Here is a 16753-nt window from a genome sequence, read left to right on the forward strand (position 1 = left end):
CTTGAGAATATGTCTTCTGCCAATATATTGTTTTATTTTTATGTGAACAACCCATATGCTTCTAAATGCATGAATATAAGACTATCACTAGCATGAAAAGTGACAGCTTCAATATGGTAGTATATATATCAGAGAAATATTTTGTACTTTGCATTGAATTTTTAATTTAATGTGTAAAACAAGTTGTTTCATAACTGGATATTTTGCAATAAAATAGTACCAAGTCAATAGTGAAATTACATTGTATATAAGATATAAATGCATTTAAATTTTCACATCTCAATGGTGTTTCAGAAGTATTGCCCTTGTTCTGTTTAAAGCCGATTTAGTGTAGTTGTTTCTTCTGAAACCTGTATATTCTGGGAGGGTGTGCATTTTGCACAGTTTAATCCATTCTGCACAACATTTAATCCATTCAAATAAAAAGAAAACAGTTTGGAAATTTAGAACTCCAGAATTACTTTCTCAAATACATTTGTTTTTATATTACAATGCAATCTCAATATTCTAATAATCTGATATAAAAATTGTTATTCCTTGAGGGGGAAAAATCTCACATGAAATTTTACGGAATTGTATAACTCACATAACTACTGTTATTGAATAGATATCTCTTGATGCTCAATAGGTATAATTAATAAAGCCTTATGCAAATTGATGCAAAACCCCCTTATCAGTAGTAATAAGCTTTTCCCAGATTAAAGATGTATAAGAGCATTAATACATTAGATAATTTTAACATTTAGAAATGCACAAGGAATTCTCATAAACAAACATGTTTGGCAAACTCCTGATTAGTTGTTTCAGTTTTGTTAATCATAATGCAAGGTGAAGATACTGAGAGGAAATACTCAAATATCGATTGTTGGAGAAATAAGATTTTGCTGTCAAAGACAGTTTATATACCTTTACCAATTAAACCTGTACATCTGAAATACTTATTTGTACCTGTTTCTAAACAGAAGAGGAAGGGAAAGAATAAAGATCTTTCAATGTTTCTAAAAGGAAATAGTGGACTGTGACAAGAATTTCATTTGTTCCCCAAGCCTGAAAGGAGATAAAGAAGTACATTAGACTACATTTCAGGTTGCATTGTCAGTTTTAAAACAAACTTCAGAAACACAAAACAAGAAAGAAAAACAAATCCTTTAATTTAAATCTTTTAAGATGCAAAAATCATTCATCTACTCTTCTGCATTTTCATTTCTCTACCCCAACACTGAACATGGCATCAAAAGCATGTTTGCTGAGTAGCCCTTTTCTAAAAAGCTTTCCAGTGTAGTCATTACAATGCTTTAACAATCCCAGCAAGGCCCTATGAGTGTACCTGCTCTGTTTAGAAAGCAAATGGTAATAACCTACAGCCTCTGAGGTAATCTTTACTGAGACCTCTCATTTCCACCCCTGCATTACTGTCACTAAGGACATTGAGCATTCCCATGCTTTCTATTTATGAAACTTATTTTCCACTCTGTTGGCTTCTGCACACATTTATTCTTTTTTTTCTTTTTTCTTCCCCTCTAATGTGTAGTAGGGGCCGCAGTTTGCTTCTAAGATACTAATATAACAGTTTGAAAGGGCCAGGATCAATAAAGGAAAGAGCAGTAAGGATGTTGACAGTTTTTAAGCCCAGCAGACTTTGGCTTGGCTGACCTCATGTTTCCTCATATTGTTTCCTGCCGGGCACTGGGTGTGTTATAGTTTTGCAGACAGCTAATACATTTTCATGCAAATGTAGAAAGGATTGTTGAACATCTCAGTTGAGAGACTGGTAAGGAAGCAATAGAGCACTTAACTGGGACTCAGCACACTTAGATTCTGTGTGAAACTGTCTGACTCAGCTTAATGGCTCTGGGCAAATAATTTATCTTTGGTTTATTATTTATATGTTTGAAATCTCTTGAGGAAAAGTTATGTGACTGATGACACATAGTGTTTTCCCCCTAAAGTTTGAAGTGAGATTACATTCTTCTACTCTTCCTCTCTACCTAACTCTACCTAACTCTACATTTGAAAGTTTTTCTTTGTGGGGGCAGGAAGGGGGACATAGCCCCCATTCCTGTCCTCTAAAGGAAAAGCATCTAGTTCTCCTTCATCTTGCTAAATTAGAATTTACAAACTTTACTTGCTCAATGGGTCCTGCTATCACTGGCTTCATTCGTTAAATCTGGAAGGTTTTCCCTTTCCTCACAAGGAAGAAAAGCCTTCTTCTATCTGCTAGGTTGACACCAAATCCTCCTCAGAACTTGCTGCTGAGCTGTATCTTGTCTATGACACATCAGATCCCTACATGTTTGTTCAACAGACAGAGCCTCTTTACTTTTTATTCTTCTGCTTATGCTTAGCAATTTGTTGAGTCATCCAGCCCTTCACTGCCAGGATGATCAAATGCTACTCCATTCCTTTTTCATCTACTTATAGCAGTTCATCTTATCTAACTGAACTTCAAAATAATTTTAAAAGTGTTGACTGCCCTTTGTTCTGCAAGAATACCTTTTATGACTTGAGGTCTAAATAGTTGTCAATGTTGAATGCCTAGCCCCTTCTGAAACTGATGGATGATGCCATGTGATAGCCACTGGTTGAAAACAATCAGGATGGAAAAGGCATTTGAGAGAGACATTCTGGATGTGGTGTGATTTAGGAGATGATCAGAGGATAAGATGTGCTCCTGTTAATTACATTACCTCACAGATTGAGTCAGATTTGGACCTTCTAAGGCCTGAAATGTTTGTTGTAACACATCACTAACCTTCTGATGAGCTGCCTATAAATCCAGTTTAATTTCATTTGCAAAAGAAACCTGACAACAGCTTTTCTAAATAAAGACAAAAGGGATCCCAAAGCCTAAGTGTGCTAAGTGTTTGCTTTGGATGAGTGTAGGGAGGCTGTTTTTTCAGCCAGTGTGTGTTTACCTGACAGTTTTCTGATAAGCAGTGTGATACCAAAGCCCCACTTTGTGGCAGTGCTAACACCATCTGCCAGGTGCAGATAGCCTGTTGAAAAATGCTGTCATCAGCACTGAAGTGCTGATGGAAAGTTATTGCTTCAGTAACCACTAACATGCTCATATTCTGTCTAATTGGTTGCTGCCACTAAAAACTACTATTCAGGGAAAAGAAAAAGCACAGGTCATTTTTCTTTATCCTGATAAATTACTTTTAGGCTACCTTGCAGTGCCACTGTTGTTTATTTATTGCTTTCTGCTTCCTGCCAATTTTACTTATCTACACTCTAGAGTGAACTTTATTACCTTCCTATGATTGCTCTCAGTACCTGATCTGACAATAGATACTCATAGAAAATTTTATTAGACCTTGAAATAGTGAAATACCTGTTAAGGACATACTCTTTGCTAGGCACAGTGGGCCAGTCTGCCTCCTGAGGTAGGGGTACAGTGTAACCATTGAGTAATCTTTATTTGATTTCAACTGCTACAACTAAATTTGTACTGGATGAAAACCAGGACAGATAGTTTAAAGAAAATCTATACAGAAAATTTTGAATCATCAAGAAGCCACATTCAAATGCATTTGTTTAAGGGTAAAATAATATACTGTGCAGGTTCCACAGCCATGCATGTCCCAGACATTCACTGATGGTGGCTTAGTAAAACAAAGAGCCTTCACAGTTTTGCCCTGCAGCATTGAGCTACTTGAGAAATACATGTGAAGAATCTCAAGTGTTTTGAATGGCTGAGAACATAATGTAATATAACTGAAGCCAGAATCAGTTCTCACTTGTGTCAGTATAATGTGGACTAAAGCCGTTTTGGCTTTAAAATGCAGCACTGGTGATTTTGGTTTGGCTTCCTATTTTTTGGCAGTATTTACCTTTCTTTTGCAGGATGTTCTGTCTTGCTTTAATGAAAGCTAGGATGTCAGCATCAGCCTGGCTGTCTCCAGTCAGAGGAATAGATGTACCTGAATTTGGTGGGGTTCTGAAATAAGAAAGTATGCTTGTGGACTCAAGTAAGCAAGAAGGTTATTTTTTCTCTCTCCTCTTTTTTTCACCATGAAGGATTTTATTCTTTAGATGTACTGTTAGATATGGCACAGTTAAGCAGAGAATTGATCTCAGGACTTCTTAATAGTCTTATGTAGGTTCCTAAGATTAGCCACTATCTCTTTAGTGTGGGAAGGCTACTTGCTTATCAGCTATAGACCTCTCACAAAGGGTTAACAATACTGTAGTGGTGAGTCAAAGACTTAATTCCAAGTGAAAAAGCTTAATGTAGTGAGTTTATCAAGGAAATTATGGATGTGACTACGTCATGTGTTTGCTTGCCCCAGGCTGCTATACATCTGAACAGATCAATAGAATTTTTGGTTACAGTGAGAGAATTAAGTTTTCATACATACACAGAAGCAAACAATCAAGTGGCACTCAGGATATCTCCTGACAGATGCAAATCCTTTGTGCCGCTGAGTCTCCAGTCCCAGCTGAACTCTTGTACCTATGCTGTTAAATCATTGACTAATAATGTTTTTGAGAGATCCCTTGGTGGTGTAAGATGATGTAACATGATGAAGCTGTTCTAATTAGCTGAGAGAGCCAAGAATTTCCACCTGCATCTTCAACCTTATTTAAAGATTAAGCACTAATTGGGACATGAGAAATACAGTGACAAAAATTTACTATACAGGACAAGTGGAACTGAAGGGAAAACCTTTTTTATTACATATCTTACCTCTGTAATTATAGTTATTTTCACTGTTCCTTACTGGCTGTAGCAGTAGGTGGTTTGTGTGACTGACTTTTACAGCAGTCTAATATCCTTCTGTTTGTTAAGATTAATTAAGATCTACTAATTAAGATCTCATTCCTGAATCAGTGAACCAAAATGGAAAAACAAAGAAGAAATTACTCTGAACTTAAAACTCCTCTATTTTTATGTAACTTACAAGGTGATCACAGAACACCAATAAGGGACTATTCTTGATTGATTTTCAGTTATTTAGCAACAATATAAAAAATAAAAACCCACAGTATATTGAGAAGGTACTTTCTAAATTCCATTTTACCTTCTATTCTTCTTCTGCTTTTCTTAAACCCAAATTTAGAACACTAGGGTTTGGGGGATGAAATTTGTCACGATTTTTTTCTGCTCTAGAAATGGGTTGTTCTGGAAAATGAAAGAAAAAAAACCCTTGTGCTTTCTTCTACTAATGCAGTAGAAAAACAACTAACTTGACCCTATTTTCCTAAGGGCGTTAATAACCAGAGCTGTTGAGCACAATAAGAATATAACTGCTGGAATTAGAGTGACTTGGCATCATGTTGCAGTGGGAGAAAAGAACATAGAAATAAAAAAAAATAGAGACTTAAACCTATAGTAGCTTCTGTTAACCTGCTAAGCTAATTTTCACAAAGCAGTACTGTCGCCTTAATTTTTCAGCCTTCTCATGTTTTCACTCTTGAACTGGAGTTTCTCACTCATTGTAACATAAATAAAGTAAATTGTTTTTACATTCCTATCTGTGATAGACTTCTGGTTTGACCAGTGGGGTCAGAGAGGTGTTAACCTCGTTCCCCAATCGCTGGTCAAAGCCCAAACCCTATTTAAACCCCAAACCAAAATAAACCTTTGTCTTCTTTTTCTCGCTTCTCAACCTGACAAGTGAATGTCGTTTTTCATGTCCATCTAGTGACACAGTACCTTTTTTGAGAAAACATGACATATAACCTTTGCCAAGCCTGAAACTGTTGCCATTTTATTTTGATAGAATTATTTGTGGGAGGGAGATTAAACATATTTTAAAGACAAAATCACAAGTATGAAAAATCTCTGCCTATTTCCTGAATTCTACAATTCTGCAATACGTACACACTCTGACTTCTCTTATTTACTCTTTTAGACTCCTGTTCTCTGAGAAGACACATCATGACTATTTATAAGCTTATAGAGAAAAAAGCCTCAGGCCAAACAGAAAACTAATGATGCAGCAGATTGTAAACCTGTGTGGCAGCCTGCAGTTTGGAAGTTGGAGGAAAATCTGCAATTCTCGATTTTTTTTTTTAATATATTTCAAGGAGACTGTTTTTAAATAGACTGATAAGAGGATTGTGAAGGCATTACATTATTTGGTACTTTGCTTTTTCCCCTGAGTAGCCAAGCTATAGTTCTTACCTTGTTTTTAAAGTTGGGTTGCCAAAAGTGGTTGAATTGTTTTTCACAGCTGGATCTTCATACAGGCTGTCTCTACTGTCTGAAGAACTGGAATGGGAAATGAAGTAATGAAGGAAATAAAGAAAAGGATATAGCCCTTGCGTAGGCAAAAAACACAAAGAAGGTGTTTTCCGAGATTTTTTAAAAGTCTATATAAAACACTTGTTTACTGAAAGAAGATTTTTAGTTTAATCCACATGATGATTATGTTTATGTAGAGAATGTGGCTATGAAACAATGACAAATAACTTCATAAAAAATGTACTTTTAGTGTTTGCCTTCTAAGGCAGACTTGTAAAACACTTTGATATAGTTTGTAATGCTATATTTAGTTCCTAAACTGACTATTAGCCAAGTGAGGCCTTCGCTCATTTTCCATTCTTTCTTTACTCAGACAAACTTATTACCAAAAGCAGTGAGAGACTGGATAAAAACTCAGTGAGGACTTTGGGATGGGGCTTGCTGATGATAGCCAAATATATTGCAAACAGCTGCTGTGCATTCCTGCCTCTGCAGATACCATTATCAAGGAAGCTCACTGTTAGGGAGGCAGTTTTCCGCCACTGGATATCTAGGGAGTCTGCTTTTCCTGGGGGTTGCATATACTGCCATATCTGGTGCCAATCTCAGAGTGGAAAAAGTAAATTACTCAGTGTAAAGATTTTTCCAGTAGATGGCAGGATTGGCAAGTTCTTGTTTTTCTAACTGCAGTAGTTTGTTCATTGTTGGCTGATGAATTGATATTTCTGGCAGAGAACTTGAAAAGGGAAAAAAAAATATTACTAAAATTTTACTGTATTACACTGTGCCAGGTTCAGTTTTGCAGAAGATATTGTGCCCAGGAGTATAAGTCATTTTCAGTTGAACAGCTCCAGGTTTGCTGAATGATTCTCTTTAACTCCTCGAGTCCCACACCATTCACACCTGCCTAATTCAACTAAAGCAGTATCCTATTTAATGTTAATATTCTGTACTCTATTACACCTACATATTACAAGAGCTAGAAAGGATGTGTGATGTTATTACCTACTATGTGGTTTAACAGTATCTGGGAACCTCATATCATCATTCTGCTTTAGGATTTCCTGAACATTTTTTTCCCACTGATTTGGCAGTTCTTAAAAACAAAGTGATTTAGTGTTTTGAATTCAGTTTTCTTAAAGGCCTCTGTGCCTGTGCCCTGAGATACTGAGGCATCCAAGTCACATAACCACGGTTTAATAAATCGCTACACATCAACTGAGCCATAGCAACCATCCCTGACTCTATTCTTAGCCTACAACAAACACAAAGTAATGTGACTTAATGTGATTATTTTTCATTGCTTTCTTTTCATTGAAATAAGTGTCTTTGCTTTCTCTTTGCCATGCACAAAATGTATAATTTTACAAATACTGTGAGTCAGCTGAAGTATTTTATTTTTAACTTGCAGTAGTTTAAATATTTGAACTACTTTTTTTTTTTTTCCATTGAAATTTAAAAAAAAAATACCTAAAATTGTTAAATCCCCATCTGAAAGGGGATTTAGATTCAGACTTATTTCAAAAACACTTATATACTACAGGTGTGGCATGCTTGGAACTCTATGGATGTCACTTTCAAATGCATTTCTGGACCCAAGGACAGTAAATGGCAAAACTTGCCTTGGGGTGCTCTGGGAGAATCTGGCACCCATGGAAAGCAATATTAAAAAATCCACTTAGACTGAGTGAGATGATGCCCAGAATCAGGAAATTAACATTACTGTGTTTAGAGATGGACCTTAACCTCCCATCCTGTGCCTGTGGGGTTGCAAGCAGCCATTTTTATTGTGGGACACAAACTGTTCTCCTGAAAGTTAAGGAAATTTATAAGGAAGCTTATAATTAATTTTTGAAATGATTTTGAAGTTTGGCTTCCAGGACACTCCTTATTCATCCAAGTGTTAAATGCTGTTCTAGTAATGCAAAAAAATTGAGAAATGGTCTAGTAATGCTCTAGATTTAATGGAAAGTCATTATGCCAGCATGAGGTGGAGGTAGTGATACCCCACTCTGTATGATCAGCATGAAGCACTGGGCATCTCAGGATGCTCCAACAAAGCCAAACAAAACCATGCCTGACACACTTTAGTGTGATGAAAGTCTTCTTCAAGCAACGGGTTGATCCAGAGATCTCTAGAGGTGCCATTCAACATTTCTGTAATGTGCAAACATTCCTGGATCACATTTTGTATTTGGGTGGACATAAAAGGTAGGTAAGTCACTTCTCTTTGTCTGTCACCAAAGCTTTAACCTCTAACCTTATTCAGCTTGTTTTGACAGCGTATATTTCCTGTTTTGATTCTGAATCTATCTGATTTTTCCTTGAGTTGAGTTTAAGAAATCTCAAAGACAGTTTCCTGGCAATTTCAGTAAAATTCCTACTTTTTCTGCATATTGAAGTCTGTCAACTTTACATGTCTGTTTGTTTTTATAATCTAGTACCTGAAGCTTCACCCAGTGGATAACTTTCTTTTTTGGGGGGGGGTTGTGGGGGGAGAATCCACTGATGGGGGTGTATTTCTCAGTCAGTCATGGAGCAGTGGTCATAGAGATGTACACGGGGTTGCAGCAGCGTTTCCCTTGCTGCAGGAACCCAGAGACAACTGATCCATGGACTGATCAGCTCCCTCAAGCACCCAGGGTAGAAGAACTGCAGAGATGATGCATGTCATGGTATGAGGACTTAATCTGCCAGTTAAAAAATAATGGAAGATCAGGTAGATTGAAATGGAAAGTGAAAATTTGAAGGTGTGCAACCTCTGTAAGGTTAAGAAAACCTCAGCTGTAGTTGTCCAATTATCCTGAGCTTTGGACATGAGGGGAACAGATGTTCAGTGTACAGACAGGAAAGATTCAAGCTGCTTAAAAGCTGAGCATTTTAGTAGTTGGATACAAAATTAAACTTGGCCTAACTTGCAAGTTCATAGATAAATTATTCCAGTTGTTACCAAAGAATGTGAAAACTTTTGAAATGTCACTAATTGATGATGTTATTCCCAGATTATGTTTTTATCATTATGTAACACTACAGAAAATTGGCAGGAATAAAAAATTATTAGACAGAAAATGGTGTAAAATATGTAAACATTGACCTTGTTTCACACAACATTAATATAGGGAGTAACTGTTGCAATCCAGGACAATAATTGTTAGAAAAAACCTGATGCTCAAAGTCATCAGACAACACGAAGAGTTATTTGAAAACGTCTCCAAGGGAATTTAAAGTGCCAGGAAGATTTTGAATAAGAAACAGAACAGCCGAGGAGTCTGAGGTCGAACATATTGTGGGGCTTGCTGGAATAGGACAAATGAGATGCAGTAAAAGGAAATGAGTGAGGTTAAGAAAGATATGACTGAGATAAAAAGGAATGCATTCCTTCTGAGAGGAGGAAAAAAGTCCAAAATTTTTATAAGATTTGAATAACTATCTAACATTTATATGATTCAAAGGGAATACAAGAACTGTTCAACACTACTGAAACTAAATGTTCAGTGAGAGAAGCAATTTGAATAGACAAGGATCTGATAAATTCCTTAAATGAAAGTCTTTGTGGGAGAGACTGTATGAGGAAGAACAAAAGACTGTGCTTGAATTCTGAATGTGTGGAGCACACATGGACTGCTGGGCCTGATATGCATTTTCAGACTTCTTGCAGATTTGACAGGAATCCATTAAGAGACATAAACATATATACAGTGTGAGTTGCAGGTAGGACCACAACCTTTCAGACCTCACTGACTGAGGCAGAAACGGTCACTATTCAACTCTTTTATTAACATAGACTCATTTTGACGCTTTAACAATTCAGCCACTTCTTCAACTGAAAAAAGAGACATATTTGGCCATGAATCAAGTGCCTTTTAGGTGTGCGTGTCTTTCTTAAGCCTCAAAAGGATTACCAGCCTCCCTTCTCTGCTATTTTAGTTATAAATTAACTTAGCATAAAATAAAATTTGATCCTTACCAAGGCTTAATTTTCTCTGGAAACATAACTAAGGTGTGTCAAACAATAACAATCCACACAAAACATGCACTAGAAGGTGATCAAAAGACTGTTAAAACACGTATAAGGATTAGGAATATATCTGTCTTTTGCATGCTGAGTTACATAATTTATTATTTCTATCCTGAAGATTGTATTTATATCAATTCCCATTCAGGAGTTTGTCTGAATGGTTTTACTGAATACTTTGTCAACAGCAGTCTTAGAATTTAGCCTACTAAGTTTTAGATCTTACATCTATTGAACACATCTGTTAACAGAATCCCATTTTGGAAACAGGTTTTATTTACACCACATTATATCAAACATAATTTGTGTCAGCTTTTGCTTTGGTGGCTGGTTATTCTGCTGGGTGAAGATAGCAATATCATTCCAATGAAAGAGAGGGTTGATTTTTGGGCAAGTTAGAAAAAAAGAGCCATTTGTGTCTTAGGACTATGTGAAACAAGTGCCTGTAGCCTGGACTCATTCTACACAATTATGGGAAGTAGTAAGTAAAGTTCCTGTGTCAAATGGGGCCAAGGAAATCCTTTGGAAAGAAATATTCTACTATTTTATTCTTTTAAAGTCTGTGAAATTTGAAACCGTTATTCTAAAATGTTATTGACTCGGGTACAGGAAAAAGTAAATTTTCATGCACAGTGGGATGTTAAGCCTATAGCTCCTGCCTCAGAAAAAGCAGAAATAGTGTTTCTACTTCCATATACATGCCATTGGAAATGTACCTGAGTAAAATATGTTTAAACAACCCAACATAAAATAAGATCAACCTTCTAGAATCATAGGAAGGAAAGAGTGCTTGACTTTTAAAGATTATTGCAAGAATATTGATAAAGATGGGAAAATAAAACTACATTCATCCCAACTCCCTCTACCATTTTAGTTCCAGAAGATAAATATTCTGTGTCTGTGATATTTATGCAAGGATTATCCAGTCAGCCTCAGTCAATATGCTCATTACTTAGACACAGAGAAACTGTTCACTGCAAAGCACATCTGCTTTTTGCAGGAAATCATGTGGGGCAGTACAGGACTCTGAAGTAAGCTTGGCAGCTGAAAGCTACCACGTGCCTTTCCCTATTCTAGTCCAAATGCCAGATGGACTTTTCTTAGACGTGTCCTCCAGTAATAAACATGAATAGTAAAGGTGTTTTATAGAAAAGCTTAAAAAAAAAATAAAGAAACCAGTTATGCAATTTTGTTTCTGGGCTAGGGTAGGGAAAGGAGGATTCAACACTGCTGGAAGCCAGTCCCCCATTGCACTGGAAAGTGCCTGGGCACTACCTTATGTTCTTTTTAGTCCAGAATTTTTAATTAGAATGCAAAAGGTACTGCTCTCCTGAGCAATGCATCAGCACACCAACTGAAATTTGTGGTTCCCAAGATCAGTGGGGCAGAGAGGTTGTGCAAGAAGTGCTTAGTTCAAAGGACAGGACAAAGTTAAAGGAAGTGACAGTCATGGATTGCTTGAACTAATTTGGCTGAATTTGTGCTAAGCTAGAGCAAAAATACTCTCATATTCTGTTCCACCAGCTTTTCTCTGGGACAAGAAACCTTCAGCCTGAGACCAGAAATGAACAGCACAGATCAGGCCTAAAACCTGCCAACCATTTGCAAAGTGATTAATGCCTAAGTCTTGAGAGGACACAGGATAAGAGCCAAAGCAAAGTAGAGAAGACTGGAGTTGTTTTTCATCGGTTTAAGAGATCTGAAAATGTCTTCTCAGAAAACTTTAGAGGACTATGACTCTCATTTTCTGTATTGATTATGAAGCATTTACTACAGATACATGAGAGTGTAAAATAAAACTTTGAAGCTATTTCACAGTTTTAAGAAAAATCAGTATTCATTGTTTAATGGCATGTAGGAGATACTACGTTTGTTGCAAAGCAGAAAACATCATTTATGCAGGTTACTGTCATAAAAATCTAGATAAAGCCATTCATCAGAGAAGTGTTAATTGCATGACAAGAAGGAGGAGAGAGAGGCAGAAAAAGAGAGCAAGAGAAAGGTGGAGAGGGAAATAGGAAAACAGTGGGAGAAAGGAAGAAGGAGGGGAGAGAACATCTCCATTTATTGTCCTTGAGTATGGGAACCTACATAGTCAGGTATGTAGTTTCTTGCATTCTGCTTTCATTGATGGTTATGAAAAACCTATTACTGCAAATTTAAATTAGAGGTTTTGAAATCAGAGGTGATTGTTGATGAAAAAACCCAAGATGATTACATTTTTTCCTGTAGATGACACATCAGCATTTACAATATCAAATATAATATCATTGTGGAATAATATGCTGCATAAATGTAGTGCCATGGCATTTTCAGTAGCAAGTCTATCTAGGATATATATATGAAATAATATTTAATTTTTCTTTTAAATCCCCTGCATACATCCCAAAGGAGATATAGTCTCCTCATACAGCAAAACTGACTGATAATAGGCTTGCCTTTCTTAGGTGTCATGAGGCCCCTAGAAAAACGTTTCCAAGGTTCCAAGACCAACTGAGGTCCTACCTTCAACAGGACTTCCAAATAACTGAATGATAAAATTTCATTTTCTACACAATAATTTCTGTTGTAACTGAAAATATAGTATTTCATTGTGATATTTGCAAAAACATTCTGGACAACTGCACTTTTATTAAAATTGCATTTTTTCCCATGTAAGGAAGGAAGAGAAAAATAAACAATTTACCTGTTAGGTGATAGATGCTGTGAGGGTCTGATAAACTGTGGATAAACAGTGGCATTATTTGGTGAGGTAACCATCTCTGGCTTTTCCTGCTGGGTTTAGAATGAAAAACAAAATTATGAGATGGGATTTTCTAAAAGTGCTTCATATCGGCCTAGAAATTTCAGCAATAACAAGTAAGCACTGGCTCATTCAGAAAACACAGAGTCTGAATCACACAGTATTTTCTCCACTTGCACAAACACTTCTGAACAAAGCAAAAAGTATTTAGATTGGTTCAAGTATTTTTAAGCTCAAGTTACACGTTTTTAATATGTAACAGCGTATGTTCACTGATTTCAGTTTCTTAGGGAACTCAGATGTATAGATGGGTCAAGATCTAAGAAATCAATCCCAATTACATTTTCCAGTTTTCTAATCTTCTACTGATGAATCATGAGAGGTTGAATCCTGGAACTCTCCTGTCAAGGGATAGAGAAAAATGTGCTGCCATGGATTCAAGAATATTACTTGCAGTGCTTTGAAAAGCCTAAATATTTAGACAGGAGGGTGACTAAAATGTCATCCTCTTTGCCACTAATATGGTTAGGGATTTTAACCGGAAAAGTATTTGGTAATGCTAACTTTTTCTTAAATTACTTAGGTGGCATTGATGGAAAATGAAACTCCCCATGTTAAGTTCTCTATTTATTTCAGGCTGTTTTCTTAAAAAAAAGTTTAAATTTAGACTCATGAGAATTAACCAAAATATAGGCTAAAACTTTCTTTGTTTTAGCCTATATTTTTCCTCAAGGCATAAATCTTCTCTTCCAGTTAATAATAAATGATATGGGGTGGACTGCACTCAGCACTCTCTTTCATGAGGCTGATGTATGTTTCATGGCAGAGCTTTGTTGTGAGCTGCTATGTCACTACTTGCAAGTCATTAAAAAAGTGTCAGAAGGGTAGCTAGGTTGTTTCAGTAGAGTGTAGTTTTCAGGCTGACTGTGTTATGAACTTCTAATACACTGGTTAAAATGACAGCTCTTTAGTTCATTTTTACACAAGTCATTGCATTAGAGCACTCTGAGCTTAAGCACTGGTGGACTTCAGCTAGAGAGTGAGGAAACACACTGTGCTGGGAGCTGCTGATCCTCTGGGAGCGTAGGCAAGCTGAATGGTTGCTGGAGTCTTTGTGAGCAAAGGAAGCTATAAAGTAACTATATTTGCTGAAAAAAACCCTGATGAAATAGTTTTGCTAGCAGTAAAAAAGATTATTTTTTTGCAATCTGGTACTGTTCTTTCAGAGTTGTTGTGGCATTTTGGGCCCATTCTTCTCTATCAATCAAGTTGTTTTGGAGAACATCAAAACAGAAAATAGAACAGGAAAAAATGAGTTTGTTTGATTTTTTTATTAGCTTTACACAAGTATAGTTCACATTACCTTTGTCCAACTTACACTGGCATAAGCAAAGGCGAACCAGACCCTGAATCCCACCCTTCATATTCCTTTCTATCTAGTCAATTAACTACGTCTTTAAGCAATTATTGAAGATGTTATACTTATATGAAAATGGAAGAAATACAAAATTATTTAATACCTGGCATTTTTTTGCCTCTTCAGACCACCAGACTTCAAAGTCTTTTTGCAGTTTCATCTTCACTTTTTCCATAAGAAGCTGCAGGTGCTCAATCTCTACCCTCAGCCCTTTAAAGCGACTGTACACTGTTTCATAGCTAATATCAGAAGAAGAAAGTGTCTTACAAATTTTCCAACATGTATCTGAACAAAGGTTAATCCTACCTAGAACAGCTAGAGATTTAAATTATAGAGTAATGTAAAATAAGCCGATATGCAGAGGACACGGCTGGTAGAAGGAAACATCTCTTATTTTATAAAAGCTTCATAGGACAGTAAGTGCAAGAAACGTATTCCAACAACCTTTTATTTCATAAATAAGTTAGTGAAATTAAAGTGGGATCAATGTTGATTAACAGTTAAAATACAGCTTAAATCAACTATGAAAATTATCTCTTTTGAATTCTCATCATGTTACCATTAATAAGTAACTGGTATTTTGGGTTCAGATAGGAGCTGAGACTGGTTCCCCTGTCAGATGGATGCTTCATTACCCTCTTGGCTATTAGACACTTAGAGATTTACCAGGAGTATGAAAGAGCCAGAAGTTTCCTCAGAGATTGTGAATAACAAATGCTAGCAAAATGCTTCATAATGATAACCTTGTATTTTTTTTTTTTAATCCTCCTGGCTACAGTGGCAGTAGAGCAAGGATCAGTTAACCATTGCGTACTCTGCATATTATTTACACTTAGTGAGTCCTGTATAACCTAAAGGTTTTCCTTAAGTCAAGAAAGGCAGGACTTTTCTGAATCAACCCAAAAGGCTCACAATACATTTAGGTTCAAACAAGTTGCAAAGACTAATCCTGAGGGAGGACATTAAGCTGTTTTTATTTATTTTTAACCTTTAGCTCAAGCATAAATTTTTCCTCTCTCATCTACTGTGGCATCTGACAGACACACCAAGAGCATATACACAAATTTAAAAACTATTAGTGAACCACAGAGCTGATATTTTTAAAATGTCAGAGAAAACCCTGAGGGTAGCTGTGTGTGCAGAATTGTAATATACTATCAGTATAATTTATCTTCTGAAGGATGGTAAAAATCTGAGGCGGAAATAATACCTTTTTTTTTCTTCTTCAATTTGCATTCGAAGATTCTCTTCTACTGGATCAGATGTTAGTTCTTCAGAGGGATTTGAAACAGCTATAGGATAAATGATCCGATTTAAGCAATGACTATATGGTGTCCAAAGAAGTAATTTCTAATTAAAATAAAACCTATCTTTTAAGAGGTAGTTAATGAAATGGGGGTCCTTTACCATTTCTCTCTTCTGGAACTGCTTCTTCAAATTCCTTATTTAGGGCTTACTTAGTAGAAGACACATTCAATAACTAGTTTTGAATCAAATTGCTTATAATGGGATTTTTTCATCATTAAAGACTGGAACATTAATTTTAGATCTAAATAAAAGCAAGTTAAACATTCATATTTGGCATAAAACATCATCAAATGCATTCAACCACTTTTTTGCAACGGTTTTGGCAACTAAAACAAGACCAGAGACTGTTGCAAAAAGAAGAGACAGCAGTAGCACTTGAAAGAGAGGTTAACTTTGGAAAGCAATAAATTCAGATAATTACTATAAATAAGGAAGATATCCTGAAACTATGTGAGAAAATTTTCAAGATAAAGGAGAGCTAAGGAAATATCTTAAGAGTAGCCCAAGCTAGCAGCTCATGATTTCCCTATCCAGAGCTAGTTAACATGCAATACACAATATGCTTATTTGGAAAGATAGTAACACAGTCTTTCCATCATAGTTTATATGTTCAGCAGTGAAAGGAAATGTAAAGTTACCTACTAATGTTACAACAGTTTCTGTTCTGTAAAACAGTTTCTGTTTCTGAAATGAATGAGAAGAGTTTTAGGTTCCCAAGAAAACATTTTTGACCTTTTTAACTCAAGAAAAATGAAAAAAATCCAAAAGGTTTGCTGTACAATACATGCAGGTTTCCACCCCAACTCTTGTTTCTGCCAAGAAAATAAATTCTATGTCAGTTGGTCATAAGGCCTGAGGAGTGTACCCTGTCTTCAAGGAGAGGAATTCTGTCTGGAACAAGAGGGCAGCAATGACCCCTCTCTACCTGTCAGCACACCAGCTGAAACTATTAACCTTTTGTAGTAGCACCCTATAGCTTAATACAGATGAAGTTGAAAAGCATTTTATTGCATTACTTAGCTCAAGCATGTTAATACAGGCAGTCAAGGTGGACAAAGCCCACACACAAGTCTCACTTCA

The 16753-nt window shown here is 36.2% G+C and overlaps 1 protein-coding gene across 1 annotated transcript in view; it reads right to left on the reverse strand.

Moving 5' to 3' along the window:
• Positions 1-949: 949 nt before the first annotated feature.
• Positions 950-16753, reverse strand: part of KIF6 (kinesin family member 6) — a 154490-nt gene continuing 138686 nt past the window's right edge. The window contains exons 18-23 of the mRNA XM_083858420.1: positions 15576-15657; positions 14469-14604; positions 12892-12980; positions 6131-6217; positions 3834-3958; positions 950-1047 (exon numbers count right to left, since the gene is read on the reverse strand). Of these exons, the coding sequence (XP_083714546.1) occupies positions 1031-1047; positions 3834-3958; positions 6131-6217; positions 12892-12980; positions 14469-14604; positions 15576-15657 (536 nt within the window). The 3' untranslated portion in view covers positions 950-1030. The remainder of the gene's footprint in view (positions 1048-3833; positions 3959-6130; positions 6218-12891; positions 12981-14468; positions 14605-15575; positions 15658-16753) is intronic.

The sequence above is a fragment of the Zosterops lateralis genome (assembly GCF_965231275.1).
Source record: "Zosterops lateralis genome assembly, chromosome: 3".
NCBI lineage: Eukaryota > Metazoa > Chordata > Aves > Passeriformes > Zosteropidae > Zosterops > Zosterops lateralis.